This window comes from Oenanthe melanoleuca, chromosome 5 (genome assembly GCF_029582105.1).
Source record: "Oenanthe melanoleuca isolate GR-GAL-2019-014 chromosome 5, OMel1.0, whole genome shotgun sequence".
In the NCBI taxonomy this organism is placed as follows: domain Eukaryota; kingdom Metazoa; phylum Chordata; class Aves; order Passeriformes; family Muscicapidae; genus Oenanthe; species Oenanthe melanoleuca.
The window spans coordinates 17,117,436-17,142,907 of NC_079339.1; the positions used below are offsets into that span (position 1 = coordinate 17,117,436).

Here is a 25,472-nt window from a genome sequence, read left to right on the forward strand (position 1 = left end):
GTTTTAAATAGTAGAGGTGGAAAGGCTGGAGCAGTGATGGACTTAAGCTTTAGGGCCAGGGCCAAAGAAGGGTATTTATGGAGGAGGGAGATGATGAGGTGCATCTGAATAGACTTTGAGAAACCAGTTCCTGAAATCCCTGTATCTCTCCAGTAATTTTTAGTTTATCTTCAGGATGAATGCTTTACATCTGAAACTCTTGTCACTGTCAGTATGAGACACAGACACATAAGCAATATACATTAACAGTTTAGAATTTTTCATGCTGTACTTTGCTTTCTACAGATTTTTGTTTTCTGTGTATTTAACTATATACAATTACAATTTATTTTGTTGCCTGTGATTTGAACTGTACTTTGTAATAGCAGTACCATGGGAATATAAGAGGAAGTTTACAGTGTATAATTATCCCATCCTTTCAAATTATTCTTTAATTGCAAGGGAAGTCTCTGTTAAGCAATTCTGTAGTAACAAAATATTCTGCTCTGCCTAAATGATTTCTGCATTAAAGATACCAGGGATTTGTTTAAGGAGTAGGTTCAACTGATCAGCTATTTCTTCATTAAAAACCCTCATCCTAAGACACAGAACTTCTGTTTGGCTGTCTAACATGCACTGGTGTAGATTTAGTAGTGAAAGTTTTCTGGCTTTTGGAGGAGAATGTAAACAGAGCTATTCTTGCAGGTCAGCAAACTCAGGATTTCTAGTGAACCCACAGTATTTCCATGGAGAAACAGTTTATTACAGGGAGAGACAAGGAAGCAAAGCCTAGGGTATAGTGACCTACCATAGGCAACTAATGGGTCTTCAGAAAAAACCAGCCTTTCAAATGGCATTTGCCATATTATATCATGTCGTATTAATGTCAGATTTCTTATTTGTTTGAGGTTTTCAGCATGGTAAGATAAGAAACATAGGACTCTGAGTTTTGCACTTTTGATGTGTCAAGACAAAACTTTGAATGAAGCTTCATAAGCTGCCCTTAAATTTCTTTGAAAATTATTGCCATGCAAATAGAAAGTACTTTGTTTTACACAGCCAGAATAATCAGCTAGGCCTGATATTTCCAGGTTGTGTTAAGTGTACTTTGGAAAAACAGCAGTATATGGGGTGAAATATTCATCTAGTTGATGATTAAAGTAGGAACAGCTCTGTCTATGCCAACGTGTAGTACAAAAGCAAAGACAACTGGGCTAGCTACTGGGGGAAGAAGGTATACTGGGCTTAGTTGTTTGAAACAATGGGATCTTGAAAATCAATAGAATACTCAATTACCCAGGGTTAAGCTCTAGTGGAAAGGCAAATTAAGCTGTAAAGGTAATATTGCTGCTGTGAGCCACATATTTCTGTAAGCATCATTAAGTTATTGTTCCTAAAGTATAGAACCAATGATGAGTAAATGAAATAGAAAGGCAACATGTTGCAATCCATATAAGAAGGATTCTTTTAAATGCAACATGAAGAAATTGTGAAATTCACTGCTATATTGCAAGACTAAAGTGTAAAGTTTCACAAAGTCAGAAAGGGATTAAAAATAGATGTGGCTGATGAGACCATCTAGTGGTCTGCTTAATGGGATGAAGACAATTCAAGTAATGTAAATATCTCTCCTAAACTGAGGGAGCTGTAAGAAACTTCCACTAAAGGTGTGGATTATCCCTTATGATGCTTCCTGCAACAACCTCTAAAACCTCTGGGTCTCTGCTTCTCCCATTACAATTTCAACAGTACACCTGTCATTGTTCAGAATGCACAGTTTAGAGACAATTTCACTTGTGAAGCTGTTTGACCTGTAGGGTACAACAAATTGTATAAAAAAGGCAGTGTTAGACATGACTGCAGATAACATACCTGGCTAACCAGACATTCTTCTCATCTGACACAGTACAAGTTCCTAGTTGTTCAAATTAAAAACATTCTGGTGTTAATTTTTCAAGTTTTTCTATGTAATTTCTGAATGTAAGCAGCTACCTCAGAAAAAGAGAAGTCCCTTTATTTCAAGCTATCAGTAACAGACAAGTTGTGAACACAAAATAATTTGTGCTTGGGTCTGAGTATTTTTTTAACACTAAACCTGGTCTCCCAGTAGTTTCTGAATTGTTATTGACTACCACATAATTTCAGGTTGCCTGCCCTTAAGAGGAAAGAAAGGCGTAAATTTACTTGGGAATAGGCAAGCCACTTAAATAATAATAATATTAATAAACACAAATTTGTAAGGAAGGATAGGTCAAATCAAAGGTAATGAGAAATGAGAAAGGAGTAGAACACTGTAGGGTTTTGTTAAATTGCATACAATATGTGTGTGTGTGTGCACTTGCACACACACATACCTTTGGGTCTGTACAGAATCACTGTTTAGCTTGTAGTGTAGTTGCTTATAAAGAAAACAAAAGACATTCTGTTGTAAACTTTAAAGAATATTTAATAACTTTTTAAAAATAAAATGTATATTTTAAATTTTGTTCTTTATATGAATGCACAAAAATGTACCATTGGAATTGCAGCAACCAAATCCAAAGAACAGAGGAGACCTGCCCACTGTGGGTAAGATACCAGTGACAAGGGAGGAGAATTCACAATGGAATCCAAACAAGATTTCCCATGGCAAGTCCCACCGTGTTTTCTAAGTGTCAAACTCAGTATCTATGCAGATCAGTTACACTTAGCAAAATCCTGCAGATAAATTAGAGTTAAATAGAGAGTCTGGGTTTAAAATAAATGCCATGATCAACTGCTGGTTTCTGTTGCTTACCTCTGGTGCCACATTTATAGCACAACACTGAAGCCAAGGGGTAAATGAAAGGCTGGGACTTTGTCCATGCTGACAACCTCCTGTCCTGCCCTGGGAAGGTGTAAGAGGCAGCCCAGTCACATGTGCTCAGTGTGACCAGTTCGTATTGGTTTGTGAGAAGTGAGGGTTTGGGTGGATTCCCTTAGCAGCCCTATTGCTGATGCAAGACAGAGTATTTTTACAGCTTCTGTGCACTTCCTTCCTCTCCATATTATAAATCCTACAATGCTGAATTTAAATGCTAATTATTGATCAAAGATTAAACCTTTATGAGTTTGTTTGATTTGAGGGGTGAGACCAAAGAACTATTCATAGAACAGTAATTATGTTGTACAAGTAATAAGATTTAGCTGCTAGCGACAGTACAGGAAAATAAACCATATTCTATTAAATATATTGTTTGGGGTTGGGTTTTTTTGGTGTTTTTTTTCCTAGTAATTGTGAAGATGAACAGCCAAAAGTATATTAGACTGAATCTAAAGAGCCAAATCCTGATGCTGCTGAATTATGCCATATATGCTGAAATATGCCCTGTGCCTTCATATCTTGTTATTAAGCAGAAACAGCCATGAGAATAAATTAGGAGTGCTCCTTTATTGCCTTTGGTTCTGTCTTTAATTTAAATGTATTGAGTCCTCCTTCATGTTTAAAGATAAGAAGTCACAATAATATAAAAGACTTTACTAAAAGTGACAAGACACTAATAGAAGCAATTGGAATGACTTCTCTGTTGCTCTGCCTGCATTCAATATCAGCAGCCTTTCAAATGGATATTTTATGTACTACAGGTTACTTATATATAATCAACCAGTGTAACGTGAAGTTTTATGTGTAAAATGGTACTGTCCTTTTTTTTGGCTTTTTTGTTTGGTTTTTTTAAAATATTGTTGCTGTTACACATTGCAAAATATTCTCACCTTTTCAGCAGAGAAAGGATGCAGTGCTCTTAAAAAATATGGTAAGTCTGAGGCTTGTTATGTGCAGTGTGTTCAGAGGTATGAAATCAGATTGTGCTGGTAATGCTGTAAGCACCATAACAGCTGTTTGGTCTGTGTGGAGAGAGTTAGTAACACTAAATATGCAAAATAGTCCAGTTCAAATTATCAACAAGTTGCAGTAGCATCTCAGTAGGTAATGGAAGGATAGTATTTTAAAAAGTGTTTTTAGCAGCAATATGTGATTGGTTTTTTTTTTTGTTTGGTTGTTTTGGGGTTTTTTGTTTGTTTGTTTTTTAAAAATTGTTGTTGTTGTTGTTTGTTTGTCTGCTTGGGATTTTTTCGTTTGTTTGTGGTTTTTGTTCTGTTTTTTCCCCTAACTGTATGTTTTTGTTGCAGTGACTGGGATTTACAAAGTGAATGTTGCTTATACTCCCTTTAGGTACTTGTTTTTGAAAACCAAGGCAGTTTATCTTGTAAAGACATCTAAACTGTGGAAAATGATTAGAGAAAACCACAAAATGTGTCTTGTCTCCAGTCTGCTTCTCATATTTTGTTTCCACTGAAGCTTTAGCTGAAGTCTAGAAGTGTTCTCTAAGAGCTCAGCACATATTACTGTGAGACTCACAGGAGAAGGGTTTGTGATCTCTCTTTTCCCTACACCACCATCAAGCAAATTGATGAGAGTTGCTCTCTGTGGGAGTTCTGCACAATGGTTTGCTCCCATCAACTGAACACCATCAGCCTGCTGTCTCTGTGTTAATTTTTAATGGCAGGGATTGCTACAAATAGACTTGTCTACCTTTTATCTGTCTCAAAAAAAAAAAAAAAATCAATGTTTTATGAATGTATTCATCACTCTGTCATGCTGCTTTTCAGTGGTAGAAACTCGGAGTTGTCAGCAGGAGCACCCCTGTGTACAGACTATAAACTAAGGCCAGAACTAATGGTACAGCTAACCTGGAATTGTGTCTGTGCAGGTTAGAACATAGTAGGAGAGGGAAGAAACAAACTTACACCATCTTTTGCAGAGCAGGACAGTCTGCAGGTCAGCCTGGGCTCAAGAAGCAGAGAGCATGGAGACTGGTGATTGCAACATGATGAATGAGCCTCTTGCTTGGAGTATAGGGCATGTGTGTGTGGGCTACTTGCTCAGCTTGGGTTTGTTTGGGCTTGTTTGCATGACAGTAAAATCGTTTAGTGGTGTGGAGGTTGCTGTGAATAGTGATTGGGAAGCACACAAGTAATACATTACTTGTACCTTAGCCTGCACAGCTAAAGGCCCCAAAGGGGTAAAATTTTGGAAGATAATTGCTCTTTTAAACATCAGACTGTCCTAAACAATTTCCCAGCAAATATGGAGTAGCTCATGCCTGAGAGTGAGAAGTCTGCAGGAAATCAGCAAAGAGATAAAAAAACCCCCAAATCTAAGGAGTGAGGGTGAATCTGTCAAATAACACAGGTCCAGAAAAGGTTTAGTTATGGGTGTAAAGGAGATTGTTCAATAGGCTGTGGGTTGGCAAGTCCAGCTTTGTGCTGGAAATTGCCTTTAAATCAAAGCACGCAAGATGTCACTCAGAGCTGAGACCTGCTGTTGTAAGCAGGGTAACTTTCTCTATGAGCTTGTTGCATGGTGCCGGTCTGCAGGAATGGCTGCACTCAGTTTCCTGGGATAACACAGCTCCATGGTCAGCTCTCTGCTCTGACAGTGGCTGACAGCTCCTCAAATGCTGGCTGAAGGGAGCAGGCCATCTGCATTGCTCTGTTTGCCTGTTCCCGGCTTTGTCCTTTCCCTGGGGGTGCTTCAGTTTCTTCTTGGCACACCTGCACTACCTGGAGCTGTTTGCTGGCAGTGAATTACTTGTTTGAACAATAGGACACATCTGATTTTTAACCTCACCATCAGAAGATGTGCATAGGAGGGTATTACATCTATTACTTCAGTTACCAGTGAGTGGCTGTTCCCCAGTTAAAGAAAGTTTTGGTCAGATTTCTGCATACCTGTGTGATTCCATGATATTGTAGAAAGTGTGGATTATATTTTAGCCAGCAGCTAGGTAGAGGAAAATGCATCTGAAAAAGAGCACTGAGAAGTGACTCCAGTTCTAACAGAGACTGTGTCTTGGCTGTTGTCAGTGTGCAGCTGGGAGGGAAAAAAAAGCTAAGCATAAAAGCATCTGAAGTCTTAATAACTCTCAGAAAAATGAGCAATGTGAGAAAGATTTTTCCTCAGCAAGGCAAACTCTATCATACCTGCAGATGATATTATCCCAAAGTAAATTAATGAAATGGTGACATTCAGGGAAGGAACAGCTGACAGCTTTGTACACATCTTCAAGTGTGGAAATGAGTGATATTTTTTGGCAGACTTACTTGAAGCAGGGATGATAAAAAATAAAACCATAGTAGACTGACAGAGAGAGCCCACTCACAAGTTGTTTACTGAAATGAAGATACAGCTGAAAGTAATTACTTGTTTCTCAGAGGTATAAGTGATAGTGCCTTGTACAAGAAATAATACTTGTTTTTTTCAGTTGGAATGTAAAATAGGATAGAAAGGTTTCCTCTTTCTGAGGTTAGATGCTGGGTATTTTCACCTCCTTTCAGAAAAGTATGTATTTATGAATGTAATATATATAACATAGGCAGTCAACCATCTATATGCCACTGGCAATTAGGAAATGAGGCAATGTCCAATAATGTTTTCCATTACCAGCCAGGATCTCGCTGTACAGATTCCCATTAAAAGCCTGACTGTGCGGCACGTAAGATTAAAAATACTCCTCTCAAACAATGTATTTCTGAAGATGATCCTCTCCTGGCTACACAATCATCTTGAGACACTTGGAGGCAGGGCTGCTTGATCTTGACATTTTAACTGTGTGCAAACTGTAGAAAAATTACAATTTCATTCAGTGCTAGCTACTCTGTACCTTCTTGCTGAAGAACACTTATTTTCTATGTCCTTGCTTCCAGACTGGGAAATGTGGGAAGGCAGCCTGGCAGCTTTTGCAGAGGTTGCCTCAGTGCCATCTTTTTCTAAATGGATTTGCAGTCAGCACCTCGTAAGCAGCCTCTCTTGCCTTGCCACAGACCATGGAAAAGGAACCATTGCTTTTCTGGTTTTCCTCTGCTTAAAGACAAGGCTGCTTCTTACCTGTGCCAGTTCAAAGTACTGACTTTTTCTTTTCTTCCTCCTTCAGTAAAGTGGGGTGATTCACAAAATCTTCAGAAAGATAGCATTATACACAGTTTATAGTACAAAGGGGGGGGAAAAAAGGTCAGATGAATGAGCATGAAGGAGATTTCTCCTGTGTCCTTTGGAGGAGAAGCAGAAAGATTGGGAATGGTATCTATGCACAGTAGGTGTCTGCCTTGACTACCTGACAATACATGGTCATTGCAAAGGTGAGTCCGAGAATCTAAGAGAAAAGAAACAACAAACAATTGTTTTTCAGTAAGTAAAAAAATCCCTATTTATTGAAACAACAAGAAAAAAGAGAAGAGCATGGCATTAGTTTTTTTCACACACAGGAGGACATGTCACATACTGCTTTTCGTGCCTGTTCATGTCCTTGTTCTGTTCCTAGTCTGTCTGCCTTTTGTCCTTATCTGTATTGCTGTCTTACAGAATGAACAGTGAGAGCAGGGGAGAGTTGATTTCTCCATCAAGAGCAGCCACCAGATACTGAGAAGAGGAATACTGGAAAAAATTTAGATGTCTTTTGCTTAAAAATATTTTATAGTGACAATCTCCAGCTCTGTGGGTATTCTGTGGGTATCCCTGTAGCTGTTGTTTTGAAAGACACTGGGTTAATCCCTGGCCCTAAGGATGCTGTGTTTACTTGACTGTTCTTTACTTTTCCAAGAGTATGTGTGCACAGATCCCTGTGGGGGAATCACTGGAGACTGAACATGCATTAATCATGGCCATCAATGCCTCATCAACAATGGATGTGTTTTGCTACTCAGCCTATTCAAGAGAAGCAGCAAGGAGGTGGGGGGTTCTTCTCCCAGCCAAGCACTGACCTGTTGTGCTGCCTCTGGTAGATTACTTCATCAGAAGGGGATAGGGGAGAGAGTCTTGTTTTCCTTCCAGCTGAGTACTTATATGAATGTACTAAGTGCTTGTTACTTTTCCTTTGCAACACTACCATAAGAGTTGTCACTGAAATTAAGGTCTGCCAGGTACAAAATGTTAGGGTATGAATTCTGTTTTAAGTACTTAATTTGACCACTTCAAATTTAGTCTTTACATGAGTAATGATTCCTGTTAATGAGTAGTTTGAAAGAATATATAAATACACACACACACACACTTATATTTATGAAGAAAAAATGGTTATAAAGTTGTTAATCTTCAAGTTTCACACTTCTATAGTGAAATCAGATTATTAGGTTTTTGGTGTGCTGTTTATAGCAAGCAGTGGCCTTCCCTGAACTCTGCCTTCTGCTTCCTGGCAAAGGAACACCTTTGGGGACAGCTATGTAATAAAGCAGTGGTGGCTGAACTGGGTTTATAACCTGAAGCATGCACAACTGAGGAAGAGTCTTCTGTTACATGTGCTGTGTGTTCTTCAAGTTATGTCACTGTATGATTCTATAAGATGCTTAACATGAAAAACTGTCACATGCTATGGGCAAAAAGAAAACTGAAACAGCAGAAGAGAGGGAGCCCAGCTCATTTGAGGTGACAGTGCACAGAAACTTTTGTCAATCACACCAGGCCGCTGGAAGGCAGACTGAAAATCTGTTGTGTTCTGAGATGTCTTCCCTGCACTGCACAGCATTTTTTAGGAACATGAATTTGCATTTTTAAATTGTCTGAAGTGTTTACTTCCATGCAAACTAGCAATGTCTTTCTTTCAGAAAGATAGTATTGTATTAGAACTTTATTATATTTAGGACTCTGACCATGGGCTGCTGGGGGTTTTTAGTGAAGCCTTTAAAGATACCCTAAATGCTGAATGGATGCTCAAAAGCTGGTTTGTTTTTAATTATGGCAATATATTAACAACAGTAATAAATTGTCTGTCTGCCATATGATCTTGTGCTTTTTTTTCTCTAAGCATATCTGCTTACTATACTGGAACAAACCCCAAAACTGTACTGAATTTGGGCCTGTGAGGCATCAGGCATTTGCATTAATAAGTTGCAGCCGATACATGACATATGAGAGAGTAAGATATGTGCCATTCTGCCTAATCTGTCATTAGTGGGAATGTGAGTAGAATACTGATCCCAGGCTGTGTCTTGCTGCTGCTAGTGGCATACCAGGCAAAATTAAAAAAAAAACAAAACAACCCAACCCAAACCAAACAACCATGGCTCAATCTGCAGTTACATGGTGTTAATTAGCTAAGCAATGGCATCCTTTGTGCTTGAATGTTGAGTGTGAGAGAGGGGGAGCTGGAAAATAAAGCTAGATCTTTATTGAATTTAGAAAAGGGACTTTGAACCAGCCTGAGCTCCAGCACAGCTTTCACCTGTGCATCCTCAGGCTGTGCCACCGGTGCTTAGATTGGCCGACCACGGCAGGCGGGGTTAAAGGCACAGGTATAAGGGACAAAGTGGTGGACAACAGATTCTTCTCTGACTAAAGTCACAGTGGAAAGAACTGCAACTCAAAAATCTGATCAGTGGCAAGTCTATGCCAACCATTCCTGCCATTAATAGCATAGGGAGCATAGGTTTATTGGCAGGGTTGACTAATCCTGTTTTGAAATGTACCCTGGCCTGAGGGATGAGGTTGAAGACTTAAGATACCTCTGGATTATACTGTTGGATATTCTCCTCTCTGGAGAATAACTGGACAAATACAGGCACCCTAAAGACTGTTCATCCTACCCTGATTAGGTGTCTGGAGTCTAGTCTCCCCTCCCACATCCAGTTTTAGTCTTAGATAAACCACTTGATAAAGTGCCAGCTCTTTGCAGTGCATCATAAAACACTGTGCAGTATTCCTAGTTCTGTGCCTTGTACACAGTATTTTAACTAAAGTAAAACAAAGTACTTAAATCTTGCAGGATTTTCCTTTACCATCATGCAAAATTATTAAAACCTGCTTGAGCAGAGTATATTTTTGAATCTATGGTCACTTAATTATTTACAATTAGTTAGGATTTGAAAATTGATATTAAACTGTACCTGCACCATAGCTGTGCACAATCCAAAGATTCCCACTGCCAGTAGGTTTTCCTGGAGCCATATTTTCACAGTTTCATAGCAAGGCTAAAAAAAACCAAGAATATTGTATTAGTCATAAATACAGCTCTACTCTCCTGAGAATATACAACCAGAACAAAAATGGATCTGACCTAGCTGCTAGGTAGCCTGGATTATCATTTCAGTGCTGGAGCAACTACAATGTGTTTTTGGGTTGAAACTTGAACATGGAGTACTAATCCCAGTGACACAAAAAAACCCACGTCCAAAAAGCTGCATGAGCACTGCTCCATGTAAATTCAGCCAGTAACTAAAAATACTGTGCTGGTTCTGTCTGGGGTAGAGTTAATTCTCTTCACAGTGGTGGGTATGGGGCTGTGCTTTGGATTTGTCCTGAACACAAGGCTGATAATCTGGAGATATTTTTGTTATCTTTGAGAGGTTACACAGACCATGGTTTTTGATTTCTCTATTGAACTGTCTTTATCTCAACCCACTCTTCTGACTTTTAATTTTCTGCTTGATCCCACTGGTGGGAAAGTGAGCAGGCAGCTGTGTGGGGCTTAGTAGCCAGCTGGGGTTAAACAACAACAAATAAACAAGCACTGGGTTTGGGTCCTCTTTGCCCTCTAAAACCCAACCAGAAACAGGTAGAACCTTACAATAAGGATTTAATTTTCTCCATGTTTCAGGGAAATAAACACTTCTTATAATGCATACAGACACATGAAACCTAACAGTCCCAGTGTGAGTGGCTCAGTAGCTGCTCCTGCTGCACATGGGCCCATTTCATACCATTTTCCACCATTTCAAACTGCACTCCTCCATTATTTTCTTCCTGCTTTAAATTCTATTGTAGCAGTGGCCCTGTTTTGCTGGTCTAATTTTGGGGATGGTGGAATTGGCCCAAGCGAAACCTTTCTTTAAATAATAATGTCTGTAAGACAACCTTGTGCAAAGACAGTGCCCCTTGTCTTGTAAATGTTCATGGCCAAGAATCGTTCAGCCTTCAGTTAGGGGCTTTCATGTATGTATAAAGGAAGAACTATTAATGCCCATCAGAAGCTAGACGGTTAACCTGCACTAATTTTCTTGTTACCCTGAATAAAACAGAAGAACTTTTCAGTCCTTAAATTAAAAGAATTACCTGCAGCTACTCAAGAAGTATAAGGAAGCTGTGTTTGATGTGAACTCAGCCTCTGTGAGTACTAATCCATGCATATGAAATCTCACTAGAAAGTGGCCAAGAGAGCTTTACTCATTGTCTTCACAAACCATTAGAATGAGCAAAACTTAAGTTATAATTCCACTTCATCAGGTGGCCTTACTCCACTCCCCTCCTGTGTAATTGCACTACCTGTAATTAGCACAAAGAATTGCTGAGCTAATTTCAGAGACATATTTAGGCTCTGACTATCTGTTCCAGAAAGATCTTGCTGAGGACATTGTAGGGGAATTATCCCATGGAGTTTTGGATTTGATTACAGGCAAATGCAGAAACTCAATGAAAAAAAAAATGCTGCTGGCAACTCAGCAGAACAGTTCCCACTCTTCTGTGCAGTGGAAGCCCCTGGTGGGAGAAGAGTGCTCAAGGGTCTCACAGTCCTCTTGCCTCAGGACTGCCTGGGCTGTGATAAGCTATGGCTGCTGCTTCAGGGCCTGTGTGTGCATGAACCATTTGCCTTTATTGCTACCTGACCCCAGTAGGTGGGACACTATAAAGGACATTCCTGCTGTTTCCTAGCTAGATGTCACTAGTCTGTGCTGCAGATCAGTGCTGGAATGGACCTGTCTGCAATGTTAAACCACAGCTTAGAGCCTACTGAAAGGAAACCAGATCATAATAATAACTAAATAGGGGGTTTCATTGGAGGTCAAAGGCCATAACTCAACAGGAGCCATCTGAAAGCACCAGATGAAAGGTGAATTAGGATAGATGAATGAGGTGCACAGTTTATCATCTGTGCAGCCCTGCAAATGACTACCTGCCTGCCCTTCACCTGGGCTGCAAGGCAGCTGCTGCTGTGTGCTGCAGAGCTACTCACCGCTTTCCACCAGGTCCCTGGGGAATGGAGCCCACAATTCTCACTGAATTCTAAGCAGCAGGAGTCTGGCACCCGGGTTGTGTTGTACACTTCAAACCAGTCCGTGTAGTTGGAGACTCCACAGCATCTGAACTGGAAAAAGATGAACCCAGGTGATACTGTAAGTGTGATCTGTCACTGACTTTTGCCTGTTCTGACTTTGCCTCCTGGAGCTTGACACTGCATTTTGATTACACCAGCAGAGGCTTGAAATTTTAAAGAAATACAGTACTTCCTCAGCTTTACCCAAACAGACCCTTTTCTTCACTCTTTTGTATTACATTTGAATGTAGCCTTGTATGCAGCTAATGTTGATGCAAGAAGCAAAGGCCCCAGGAACTGAAACTCAACAACTTCAGGTAAGTACTGAGATTGAGTTACTGACTGACCAGAATTATAACATTTGTTTGCAGCTTGTCAGGAAAAAAGATATAGGTACAGCACCCAAACGATGAAGATACTGGGATCTCTACAGCACAGTACTTCTGGGATCATGATTGAAGAAAACAAGGTGAATTTCTCACTAAGCTGTTAATTACTCATCACCTTTGAAAGTCCTTGCCAGTCAGCAAAAGATGTATTTTCTCCTCTTCTCTCTGTGGTGCAGTTCTTTAATGTCATCATCTGATGCTGCTCTAATAGCTGTGCCTTAAGTCTCTGCCTACCATGACACAGTGAGTGCAGAGATCACAACGTTGCTAAATCAGAAGGTCTGTTCGACTTTGGTAGTGGGATGAAAAGTACAGAAACACACAATGGTACAGGGAACGAGTCTGTGGCCATCTTCCCCTTGGGAACTGGTATATTCCTGTGATAGGAAATAAGCTAAGACTCATTACCATATAGATGTATACACCATCTGTCCCCCTATGCAAAAGTATGAATTTGTTGGTATTTAGACACTTCAGCACCAATGAGTAAAACAAGACAACACTGGGCTGCAAAACTGCTCTCTTCTATTTACAGTATCTCATACTTTTTCAGGGCTATGCCAGCCACCTACATAGTCCCAAAATTACTTGCCAAGATCTTATTTTTTTAGATGTGATTTTATATAAGCATCAAGAGTATTTTTCACATCCCTATAGAGACCACTTCTCTTGTTTCTGAGAGACTCATAATCATGCAGACATCTGCATCACCAGGGCCAAAGACCTAATTGAGATCCTGATGTTTACACTGGCTTAAGGAAGAGCTTTCCTTTGTTATGTAAAAGTTATAGAGTTCAGTCTGCAGCAGAACTGCAGTGTTCAGGTCTTGTTGCACACACAAAATGTGCCACTCCAAACCTATAGAGGGCAGAGGTGTCACATGCTGCCTCATGCATCATATGATGCTTCAAGCACTCAGAAAGTACTCCTTGATAGAGACATTTCAGTGCTCACAGCAGAGTTTTTCTTCTGTCAAGGAAAAGTCAGAAAACTTTCCTGGGCTAACATCTATCCCTCCAAGTTTCTGCTCTGAATTTTGATTTGGTCTGTGGCAGGACTCAATCCTCCACTTGCAAATGTTTGATTTGTAAGTTTACAGGCTTCATTTTCTTCAAACTGACGTGAAAGTAGAAAAAAAAGTTTGTGCCTTTCTTTTTTTTCCTCTGTGTTCCTGCACAGAAAACAGGAGGTCCATGTGTAACAGGTCCCAAAAGTGGGTAGGAGCAGCCTGGAATACATGGCATGCATTTGAGGAAGGCTGTTTATTTGGAAATCTAACAAGAAGAAGGTCTTGCAGGCTGTCATCATTAGAGTCAGGAGGCAGCTCTTTGATAGACAGTGAGAAGTGACAGCTTGTAAACAGCAAGCCTTAAAAATGTGGCTCATCTGTGATGTAGAGTGTGCAGTGGTAAGGGCTGAGACATTTGAGTGATGTTCTGGCCAAACTCAAGTGACACAAGTTTGCATGAATCAGAACTAGACTCCTTCTCCCCATAATAATGCACGGCTGAAGGTGTCAGTCTGACAGACTAAGGAGATGAAGATGAAGCACGGGTTTTTTAGCCAAGAGCTCACTAACAGGTTGAGGACAGCTGCTCCTATGGAGCCTGTGAAGCAGGAGATGGCTAAGCCATGAGATAGGATTGGGACACCAAAGAGCAAAATTTCCTGGTAAACCACAAGGTGAGAATAGGAAGGAATGCAGTTGCAAAGATGAGCTGCAGTTGGACACAAACTGCCTGCCCACACAGATTCTCTGTACAAAAGCACAGCAGACACAGCAACAGGAGAACGGGCTAAGAGAAGTTCAAGGTATAAATAAAGGACATAACACAGGATCAGTGGTCTTGGGACTGGAAGAAATAATGTCTGTAACTACAACTGGAAGAAATATCTTTGGAAGACGAAGGATGAGCAATGGGATTAAGCAGTGGGTGATCCATGGCCCTACTCAAGATGAGGTGATGAAAACAGCAGAGTTCTAGCACCACAGACACCTGAGAATGCAGAAGCAACATTGCTCAGTGAAGGCCAAGTCTCGTGACGGGCATTTCTAGGGAGCAGGGCCACTGATCCATGGTCAAAGATGCAGGAACAAGGGAACAAGCAGAAGTGGGATTGAAATGGATCACCAGTTCAGATTCAGCAAAGGGCTCCAGCTAAAAGCCAGAAAGGCAGATAAGCTGAGAACTCAAGTGGATGTCCAAGTAAAAAAAGAGTGTGCAGGAGTGATTTTGGATCATGTGACAAGCAACAGATTTATCCCAGATTGATGCAGCTGAGCAGCCAAATTGTTGAGGGAGATGGGTCAAGTTTCTTCTTGGTTACAGTGGTCTAAATAAACATGAAAAGGCATTACACAGCAGCAAAAGTGAGCTGAATTTGCTCCCTTTAGTGAAGCTAATAGGTTTTCTGCATGCCTCTCAAATTACTGCCTGGTTAGTTAAAAGAAGAAGTGCTCAAATATTGATCACAAAGATGTTGGGAATGAAGCAACATTTTAAAAATTAATGCCTGTTTCTCATTTTCTAATGATCTCCACCTGTGACTTTAACCAATCCTGGTGGGTAAGGAGTTTAATGCAGTTCAGGGTAACTTATCAGAATTTTAGTCATGTTTGAGAATCACTTTGTAAGCTTTCATAGTCTTCAGTCATGACACAGAATTTATCTGCTTGTGTTTCTGATCCTTTTAAGGTTTGAAACGCTATTGAGAAAGGCTGAGAGTTTGGTTAGCTGAAGGTATTAAAAAGAAATCAATAGAATGTTCTGATTTGAAACAGCTCCCTGACCTAGAGGCTTACTAGGACTGCAAAATGAGTCCACTGCCTTTCCTCTCATACACTTTGCAGGTTTGCAGCTTAACCCAACTCCTTTATTGGTAACTTGAACACCTCAGGCATCAGCCAAAACTGCAACTTCCTCTTAAAAGACAGGCTCTGTTTTTCCCTTGTTTCCTGTTTCTTGGAAAAGATAGGCTTCTGTTAAAAAGAGGAAAACCATTTCTCAAGGCACAAAGGTTTCAGAAAAGACAACCTTCCTCAAACGTGCGCAGGCCTTTCATACTTAGACAATCACCACTCACAATCATCACTCACTGTGTGCACTGGCCATCCACATTCTCAGTCAAAACTCCCTCTGATTTGTGACTGGCCAGACCCAGAGAAGTCAAAGGCCATCTAAATGTGGTTCCTTGGAAAAACTTTTTCCTCCTTTTTTCAGCCAAAGCTGCCATACACAGTAGTACCTAATAAATGCAGGATGGGGATGGTCTCTACCTAAGTAAATCTTGGGAGAAATTAACAACTATGCCAGAGTGTCTGATCTACTGCTTTAACCACTGCTCAGGCTCTGAAAAGTACTTTTACAAAGAAAGGAGTGCAAATGCAGAGGGGACAAGTGCTCATTATGATTTCTGTTACTGTCGTTTTTTTACACTTTTTATTTTTTTTGGTGAGGCTGCTATTTTCCATCCATATACAGACACAGCCCATGGCTTAACCAATGACTGATGTCTCCCATGAAGAAAAACACTGACCAACATGGTTGCTCTTCTGTGGATTTTGTTGAGAGCCTTAGGAGACGATGCAAACAGCAAGACTGGGCTGGGACTTCCCTTGCAGAAAATTCCCTTGTATCTCCCTAGCCCTCCAATCAGTGATTACACTCTACTGATTAGGGATGTAAGAGATAATGATTATTACACAAAAACCCAAGTTGGCATTTAGATAGCTCTATTCAACAGCAAAGTGTTTTGCATAATTAACCATGATGGGATTGTCTTTGCTGCACCTCTGCAATAGTCTATTCCCACATAGTTTTGAAAGATTCATGTGAGAACCAATTATGCAGAGTGGCAAAAATGGATCTGTGGGAGATCTTTGCTGTTCTCCTCAGTGCCCAGCATAGGGAGCACAATGACTTTGACACCGTGGTACTGCCAAGCCGGCACATGGAAATTTCACAGTGGCCATGAGAGAGTGATGTCCCCTGGCTGCACACAGCCTGTGGGATGGCATTTTCTTGTCATGTTTTGAGCTCTTAGGAGTTAACTAACATGAGTTTAATCTGAAACTTATAAGGCACTCTTTAAACCATAATGGGTTTCAAGACCAAAGGAATTATAAGGACAAATGACTGTGATCTGCAGGACTACAGAAACCAGAGACTATTGAGTCCTGCCTCAAACCCAAGCTGGTCACTGAACCATTTCCTTTAAGCAAAAAGCCTGGTCTTGTTCTCTAGAGAAAAACAACCTACTGGGCTGCTGTACAATGGCATCCTACCACCAGATATGTTTAACTTAAGTTTTTAGCTCCTGGATCAATTACAGAGCCCTTTTCTCTCATAAACCTTTTTCCTTCCTGCTCTCTTTTTAAGGACTGCAGTCACATCATTACTTCATTTTTACCTGTTTATATATTTAAAAATTCTCACCATAATGTCACATTCCAAAATTCTTGTTATTCTTTTACATCTTTTCTGAATTCAACCAACTTGTGAAGATTTTGAAAAAATGTGACTAGGTAAACTAGACATTTCATATATTGTTAAACCTATTTTACACAAAGGGGAGCAGAAGTATAGTATTTATATCCCATGAGTCCTCCAAAAACTGCTTTTCTGACCACCTTTGCTATAAGCTTTTAAGAGTTCTTGGGGCATCACTAAAAGCAGATTAGTACTTATTGCAAACATTTAATTTTAGTAGTTCTTACTACATTTTTACTACACATAATTAAGTTATGTAAAAGAGTAAACTTTCTAATACTGTTGGATATAAGCAAAGATAATAAAAATTTTATCTATATTTCACATGGCCTTCTCTTGGGCTAGCACCACAAAATGCATTTCTATTGTCAGTAATTGATGCCTTCTCATATTTGTTGTATTGGAAAAAGGAAAATGCATTGGAAGAGGAAATTATTAACAATATGACGCCTTTTAAAGGCAACTGAAAGAACATTTCACATGCAGTTGTTGGGATGCAGGACTGGAACTGGCTTGTTTGCTGGACCTGAGCTGTTTGTCTTTCACCCAAAGGAGAGTTGTAGGCAACCTACTGCACTCAACACTGACAGGTCCTGCAGACCCAAAGATGCACAAGGAGTTTGGCCAATCAGTTCTTCTGCTCTGCTAGTGATCTCAAATTTTTAATTTATCAGATTATTTCTTAGCAGCCTGTTACTCCTGTTTATATTGTCCATAAGAGGAGACTTTGGGAGCATTGGGAGAGGTTACTGTCTTTGATCCCTTTAAGACATCAGGCAAGACTAAACCCTTCCTGTCGGTACCACACTTGCACCTCTGGAGGAGAAACTGAGAAAGATATGCAGGATTTTTTGAGTGAAGCCAAGGCAGTGCAAGTGCTTCTGCCTAAAGCAGAAGAAAAGCTGGAGCACTTTTCCATTCAAGAAGCAGAGAACATGAAATCAGAAAGATCATCCCCAGGAGAACTGACTGAACTGAATATGAAACAAGAAGTAGAGAGCTAATAAACCTGAACTGTCAGTGATGGCGTTTTCTCAGACAAGGACAGGAGGAGGAAGCCAGCTATAATGTTCACCAGTGCTTAGCAGATGAACACTGGCAGAGGGCTGTCAGAGAATCAGGACAAAGAAACAGCAGTGACAACACAGCAAAAAGCATTCCCAGTCCACCTGTGATGGAGGAGGATTGAATTCTGCTGGGGAAAATGTACTGACTGTAGGAGGAGTTGCAAACACCATGGTCTGTTTCCATTTTGATTCACAAGTGAAAACAATAGTAACAGTGAAAGGAGACAGGACAGAAATGAAAAAGTGGTTGAAAAGGTTCTTTACTATTATGCTATTGCTCTTCATCCCAACATAAGCTACCCTTTGATTTTAAAGAGAAGGTACTGCTTGTTTGCTGTCTGACCAGCTCCTTCACCCTCCACATAGCACAGAACTGCATGATATTTAGGCATCAACTTAACATAACCTTCTAAAAGGAAGAAGATATTTCCTGTCAAAAGAGAAATAAATAAAAATTACTGCTTGTCACAAAAAGCAGACAGTTTAGTTGCTAATGTGCTGACTGGGTGGGAGAAAGAGTGGCTTGGGATTTGGAGATTTGATTAGGTTCATGCCCAGAACATGCTGTTACAGAACCCAGAAGGTAAAAAGGAAGAGGTAAAAGAGAGAGCTCAGACTTACATCTGTTTGAATGATGCTCCAGGCATTAGTGAGGCCAATATTTCCATCTGTCCCATACAAGTGAAGTCCTTTCTTCAGATCCCGCTGAGCATACTTGTCAATCTAAAACCAACAACAAAAGACACAGAACTCAAAATTTGCTGAGTGCCACATTTCAGAATCAAAGTGCACAGAGCATGGAGATGTCGGACAATGGTCCTGTACTGAAATGAATAAGAGTTTAACCAACACTTTATAAATAACATGAGGAGTTTCTCCTCTGGGTTTATGTTCCTGTTTCCCATCACAAAGACCTTTAATACATCTTTTCCCTTCTCATATAACTACTAAACTGCTACAGGGAGACTGGATATAGTTTAACACTCATTCAGCAAATAAGCTGATCTATGAAAACATACATCTACACACACCATTTCCTTTTAGCTTATTATCCTTAAATGTGATTTAAGTGCATTAATGTGTACTCTTCCATACTGGAAAACAGACAGACATGGTGTATTCCCTAGTGACTGCCTCTCTGGAGCTCATAATTCCAATAGGGTGTGTCTAAAATGATGTAACCACTGCTAATTTTGAGTTAACAGAGGGAGCAAAGGTATTCTGTTTCTGCCATACACTTTACTTCTGATTTGTGCAGTCAGAATTGTTTTCTGACTGCAGCTGCAAAAAAGGTGGATGCAAAGAATCTTGCACAGTGTAAAAGAGGAAATTTTCAACCCACTACATCATAATTATTATGGGGAAAAAATAAAGTTACTCAACAATATGACTCTACAAAAATACTATGACCTCAGAAGCTCACCATGTCCAGGAGGCCTCTGCTTTAAGTGCAAAAGATTGTGTTTATCTGTCCAGTTCTTTTGTTTCCTTCCTGAAAGTTTACCAGCATCATGTTGAGCCAGTAATAAAAGAGCTTTGAGGCAGTACAAGAAAGGGCACAAGTTAAGATTAAGTACAACTTAATCTCAGCACCTTAACTATCATGCAAGGCCTTTCTCACAGATGCCTTCCTTGAAGAGTAGGTGCTGTGATCCCCCTGTAATTATCATGTAAGCTGCTTTTGGCTTTACACAGAGATTATGCAGTCACTGGTACGTTAATTAGAAGAGAACACCAAAGCTGAAAGCTATCATTAAATTTGGAATTAGTTGAGAAAATTACAGGCAATAAATGATAAACTTATATGTGCTGGGGATTCCTAGCATTCATTTAAGAATTAGATTGAATAGACTTAGATTGTGTTTCAGCTCTGCACTTACCCTCAGCTCCCTGTGTCTCAACTGGACCTGCTGTGGCCTCCAGCAGAGCCATCAATTAGGATGGAAGGGCATGGTTGTGATGCCAGTCTCAAAGTGGTTTGGAAATTTAGTTAAAGTCCTACAGAGGCAGTGAGTTAAATTAATTGTTGAAAAACTCATTCAGAAACTGACAGAGGTGAAGAGGAACAGGGTAACTAAGGACAGGTGGGGACAGAAATCCAGCTAGGCGATCTGTTACCTTGAAGATGAAAGGGAAAGGTTTATTTTGAATGTTAATTTATCTCACCTGAAAATATCTGCCCTGTAGAGTGAGAGAGCTACACACCAGCCTTAAGTTCATATCAGCACTAATATGAAACAAGGGAGAGAACAGTGATTCTTATCTGAAGGGTAAATGTCATGTTAACAAAGGATGCAAGATGCAAAGTTTGCATTTCCTCACACAAGTTTTGCTTTGCAATCTTGACACCCTATTTGATATGGATACTAACATAATGATAATTCATTAACTTAACATTCATAGAAGATCAAGAGCAAAGTTTTTTTAGTCCATGTGTGCTTTAACATGGTCTCAATAGATTGTGTCACCAAGCATTCCTGCTCTTCCTGCTACGTGGAGAAGCCTCACTAGCAAGCAACTTGCTGAGACAAAATGAAAGCAAGTCCTCTCTTCCCCATAAAATTAACCACTTTTCCTGCACAAAGAGTGCAAGAGTGCCTTTACACTGGGAATACAGCTGGCATCAAGTATCCATATTTCAGACACTGAGTAACGAGCAGAGCATTAGTCAAGAAAACAGGCACTATGTGACCAGTTCTCCCACTGCTATTTCAAAAAGCCTCAACATCAAGTCCTACACATGGTATGACTCATCATTATTTGTTGTTTTAAAAAGTGCCTGCTTGAATCTTGCTTGGAAGAGGATGTAAGTTTTTTAGAATTCCACACCACACGTGTGTTTCATTTCCTTATCTCTCCCTCCTCTCTATGCAGGCTACAACTTTGAAAGAGGCAAACACATGTTGTGGAACAGTGTTGCCAGACTTTTTTTTCCTTTTTATTTCATGTCCACTGACAGGGAAGGCATCTGGAAATGCCAGTTTTGCACATATACACACAGAGAAAACTTTATATTGATTTGAGTAATGGTAAAGGTAGGATTTTACACAGTTCTCTTTTACCAAAGTTTCCATCTGACCTTCTAAACAAGTGTGCTATACATACAACAGTGTGCTACTCTCCGAAGAGCAGCTGATTTAAATCTCTTGTCACAGAGCTACTCCTTGAAGCATTCACACTTTTCTGTTTGCTTATACTAGGGTCAGAAAGGTGTTGCTCAAACCCTAGGAATAACCTTGTCCAGAACAACTGAGTTTGTGGGTCACTGGGCTCCAGGAGAAAGGGGGAACACAGATCAGCCCTTGGTCTCCTAGCACTTGTGTCTGCAGCTGAAGTACCAGCAGGAAGCCCCCCACCCTCTGTGTCTCCCCTGTTTCCATTTATTATTAATGTGTTACCTTGCATGAAATAATCAGTGTTGACATAGCCTTGGACTTCTAAGAGCTCAGACCAAATTAAACAGGAGCACTGATCTCATTCCCACTGTGAGGAGCTCGGTCTCTGTGTGCAGTCCTATTAAAAGCACATTGACCTTTGCTCAGATAACCTGTGTGCAAGGTTATAAGATGGGTATTTTTCCCCCAACTGAAGCACTGCTTGAAGCTCTAGACATATGATTCCTATTGGCTTTGACTAGAGAGTAAAGTAGGTAAAACCCAATGCATATTTGTGGGACACAGCTGGCAAGTGCTCTTCCAGGTCCTCCTGTTTCCTTCTAACCTCAACTTCTTTCCTTCCTCAAAATATTTTTAGAATAACAGGAACTTTTCAATATGCCCTTATTCTAATTGTAAGTTTTATTTAAATGAAAACTGCCAAAACACCCCCAGCTGTCTCTTCTGCCTTTAATTTGAATTTTTCAGAAAATGATCTTTCTGAAAATGAAATGCTGCGCCACAGTGATTCATCACATCTCCTGACAAATGATCCTACCCAATATTCACCAATCTGTCAGCTTCCCTTGTTTGTCTCTGAGCTACCAGTCCTCAGCCAGGCAAAATGTCTATCTCAAATCAGGACTGAAGTATTATATTTAATATTCTGCAATTTGAATCTCCTGCATTCTTCCATACATGAGCCACGCCCTTCACAAACCACATCTCTAGTGAAGTACCTCAAAGAAGAATAACAAAAACTCTCTGCAGGCAAACTGTTGCTCTAAATGAGGTGCCTGTTTTTAGACATATGGAATACCAGAGATTTCTTTAGACAAAAGAGTTTCTGAAATATTTGGCAGCAAGAACCTTTTATCAATCTGTTAGTGAAGAAGAGAAAAATTCTTTTCCTCTTTGGAATTCATTGGTCAACAGATGAGAGGTGAAAGCTTGAAGCTATCCATGTGAATTCCTGTGAGCCCTGGGTTCAGACATACTGGAGCCTTGCCCATGCTTATCTGTCCCATCAGGTTCCAGTGGTGTTTCTGGTAGGTTAAATGTGCCCCAGTGTGGTGATCCACTACAATCCATGCCTTCAAGAGAAGCACTTCTTAGAGCAGGGTTTGCATATTGCTGCACTTTTTCTAAGCTAGGATCCTGCTCCTACTGCAAAGAGCAGCAATACTTTCTCACTGACTTCCATTAGGCCCTAATGGGGCTCTTAAATCTCTCACTGTTCTATTACAAAGACTTTCTAAAAAATATGTACTGATCTAAGGTGGACAAGTCATGTGCAGAGAGTTTCAGGCAATGAAGGAAACTCAGTATTTGAACTGAAGAAGGGAAAGCTACAAGAGATGTGACTGGACTGGAGAGAACCTGCCACAGAGGTCAAGAAAAGTGGCTGGAAGCTGAATGCAGTTAGAGAGAATGGGCAGCAATCTATCTGAGCCTCACCTAAACTACAGCTGGGACAAAACATTACTTTAAAAAAATCTTACTCCAGCCTGTATATGTATCCAGGCAAAATGTGTTTCTTAATCTCTATTCCCTTGAAACAGCTACTTAAGCTGCAGCAATGTACATATAAGGCTGCTTTTACTGTCAGCTTTGTCCCCTCATTGCCTCAGAAATCCAGAGCCTCTGAGCAGAACTGTAGCTGGCTGGCTGACAAGCCCAGCTGGAGAAGGCAGCACACTTCAAGTGGACCTGGGGCTGTCAGACTCCACCTTGTCTCCTTGAGTAAGACAACCTAAGAATAATTGAGGATGAGATAAAAACTGTGTAACAACAGCAACAACAAACTCCTGCTTAGCACAGACATGCTGAAAGCACTACATGAACATTCTGCACTGCAAACACCCAGGTTCATAATTAATTCCATCTCTGTTTTACAGATGAGGGACTGTAGGGGCCTTCTCAGTTCCTGGGGGTAGTTTCACAGACTTCTCACTCTCTGTCTAAATGAAAGGTTTTGGAGTTTATGTACTTACTCTTTAGGCATGAAACAGAAGACAAATACTGTTCCCTGAGAAGCCCAGTCCTGTAATTTTGCTGCTGATAAGCAGAAGGAAGTGCTTTGAGCAAAACATCTTGGGCAAACAGAAGTATTGTGTCTGTGCAGAACAGGTATTATCAGTATTTACAGCTAATATGACGCACGACTGATCAAACTGAAGCTCCAGCAGTACTGAAGACACAGAGTTCTTTCCCTATCCCAGCAAACTGAGAAGGAAGGTGGCTTTGCTGTAATCTTCTCTGGAATAAATGTCAAAAGAAGGCTTTGGGGAGATCCTTATTAACTCCTTTTGAACTTGTTGAAAGCATGAGATGTCACTTAGATCGGGCATAGCCTTCAGGAAAAGGCCAGAGGATGCCAGCAGCATCCCCAGCTTTTTGACCTGCAGGCAACTGGAGACTTTTAATTTCAAGCCTCAATGCTTTCCTACCATAACCTGAACAAAAGTTCTACCCAAAAAGTCCCCTCAACTGGAGGAAGCCTCTCAGCAGTGTTCCAATATAGGTAAGCAAATATTCTTGACCTTTCTGGTGATTGCTTCCCCTACCTCTCTGCCTCTCCAGCAGAACAGGAGAGGCTCTAAGGAAATGACAAAATATCCAATAGTATCCCACCGGGCAAAACTTTTAATTTAATGCCTTGATAATCATTCTCTACAAATAGCAGACAGTGGGAAATCGAATGTAAACAAAAAGTGCCTAATCTATAAGGTCATTTGTGGGAGCCTTTGCCTGCTAAGAAGAGATGAAATTGATTGTACCAACAGGTAAGGCTTGTTTTAAATGAGATGTCCCCAAGCCTGTCTATAAGAAGCTGAGATCTGTAAATGCTCTCCTCACCACTGAAATCTTCCTTACACCATCTGCCTATAAATAAAAATAATGTAAAGATTTTAGTAAATAACACATACTGCATGATTTTTGATGATATTTAGCAGTTAAGGGACAATATACTCATTTCTTGCCAGTATCATCAATGTCACACATCCCTAGAACACTTCGCTCAGCCCTGTAAGATTCCCTTCCTTGTTTTTCCCCAAATGTGAAACAACTTCAGGACTTAGTGTTTAGGGGTTTTGTTTTGTGGAGTTTTTTTGTAATTGCTTCCTTTAACACAGAAACTCACTAGCTAGAGAATTCTATTCTCCTAGCTTGACTGCAAAAGCCAACATCAGGCATCACTTTATGGATCTTCTAAACTTCAATAATTTAGTTGAAATTCTTATTGCACTAGTGGTGTTTGATATCAGGAGAGATGCACTGGCACTTGCTGTGTAACTTCAGAAGAGTAAAGAATACAGGAACAGAAGTTCTCTCTGCTCTGGGAGCAGAGAGAATGAATGTTTCTGAAACCTACTGGCTTAGGTCAGGTGAAGTAAGACCTTTCAGCTGTGCCATAGGCTCTCTACACAGTCTTGAAAAGTCATTGTTTCTCTTGTTTCAGCTATTTGTAAAACAAAAATAACCTGACTCTAGTCATGACATAAAATTAATAATATAATAAATAACTTCCAGTAAGCATTTGAATACCAAACCCAAACTAGAACAGAATCTGAGATGACGAATGGAGTTTCTAACCTGAGAGAGAGAGAGAGAGACCTTCCTGGCACTTAGACGTCAAACAGGTTGAGCAGGAAGCAAAAGGAAGGACAAGTACATCTTGTACTGGCCTGGAGCAGGCAATTTGTGAAACTATAAGCAAAAGAGTTTCCCTCTGTGTGCTCTGGCAAGAACCAAGAAGTTGAAATAGTGTTTAATAAGAAAGTAATAAAGTCAAAGAACTTGGGTTTTTCAAACCAGTGTTTCCTGGGGCCACAGTTTGTGCAAATAATTAACTGCAGTTTCAGTCACTGTCTTCTGCCCACAAGCACCTGCTTGTTACTCAAGTGCAGGCATCAGCATCCAGCTGAGGCTGCAGGAAAGGAGCCACTGAAACATCCCTGTACTTCTCATACTATTGAAATGCCAATGAATGCCACAGCAGCTTTAGTTCCTCTGTTTTAAACAGGAGATCACAAGGATGGCAAGTCACTAGACTCTGCAAGTCAAAATTTTTCATGCAAGAGCAAATTCAAATGTTTCCAGCAAACTGCACCTGATTTTGCCCAAATGA

At 40.3% G+C, this 25,472-nt stretch overlaps 1 protein-coding gene across 7 annotated transcripts in view; it reads right to left on the reverse strand.

Annotated features, from left to right (window-relative positions):
* Nucleotides 1-231: 231 nt before the first annotated feature.
* TSPAN4 (tetraspanin 4) overlaps nucleotides 232-25,472 on the reverse strand; it is a 412,521-nt gene continuing 387,280 nt past the window's right edge. For all 7 annotated transcript variants that reach the window (XM_056493428.1, XM_056493429.1, XM_056493430.1 and 4 more), the window contains 4 exons: nucleotides 18,588-18,689; nucleotides 11,940-12,071; nucleotides 9,877-9,960; nucleotides 232-7,151 (listed from right to left, as the gene is read on the reverse strand). In XM_056493428.1, coding sequence (XP_056349403.1) covers nucleotides 7,083-7,151; nucleotides 9,877-9,960; nucleotides 11,940-12,071; nucleotides 18,588-18,689 — 387 coding nt within the window. In that variant the 3' untranslated portion in view covers nucleotides 232-7,082. The remainder of the gene's footprint in view (nucleotides 7,152-9,876; nucleotides 9,961-11,939; nucleotides 12,072-18,587; nucleotides 18,690-25,472) is intronic.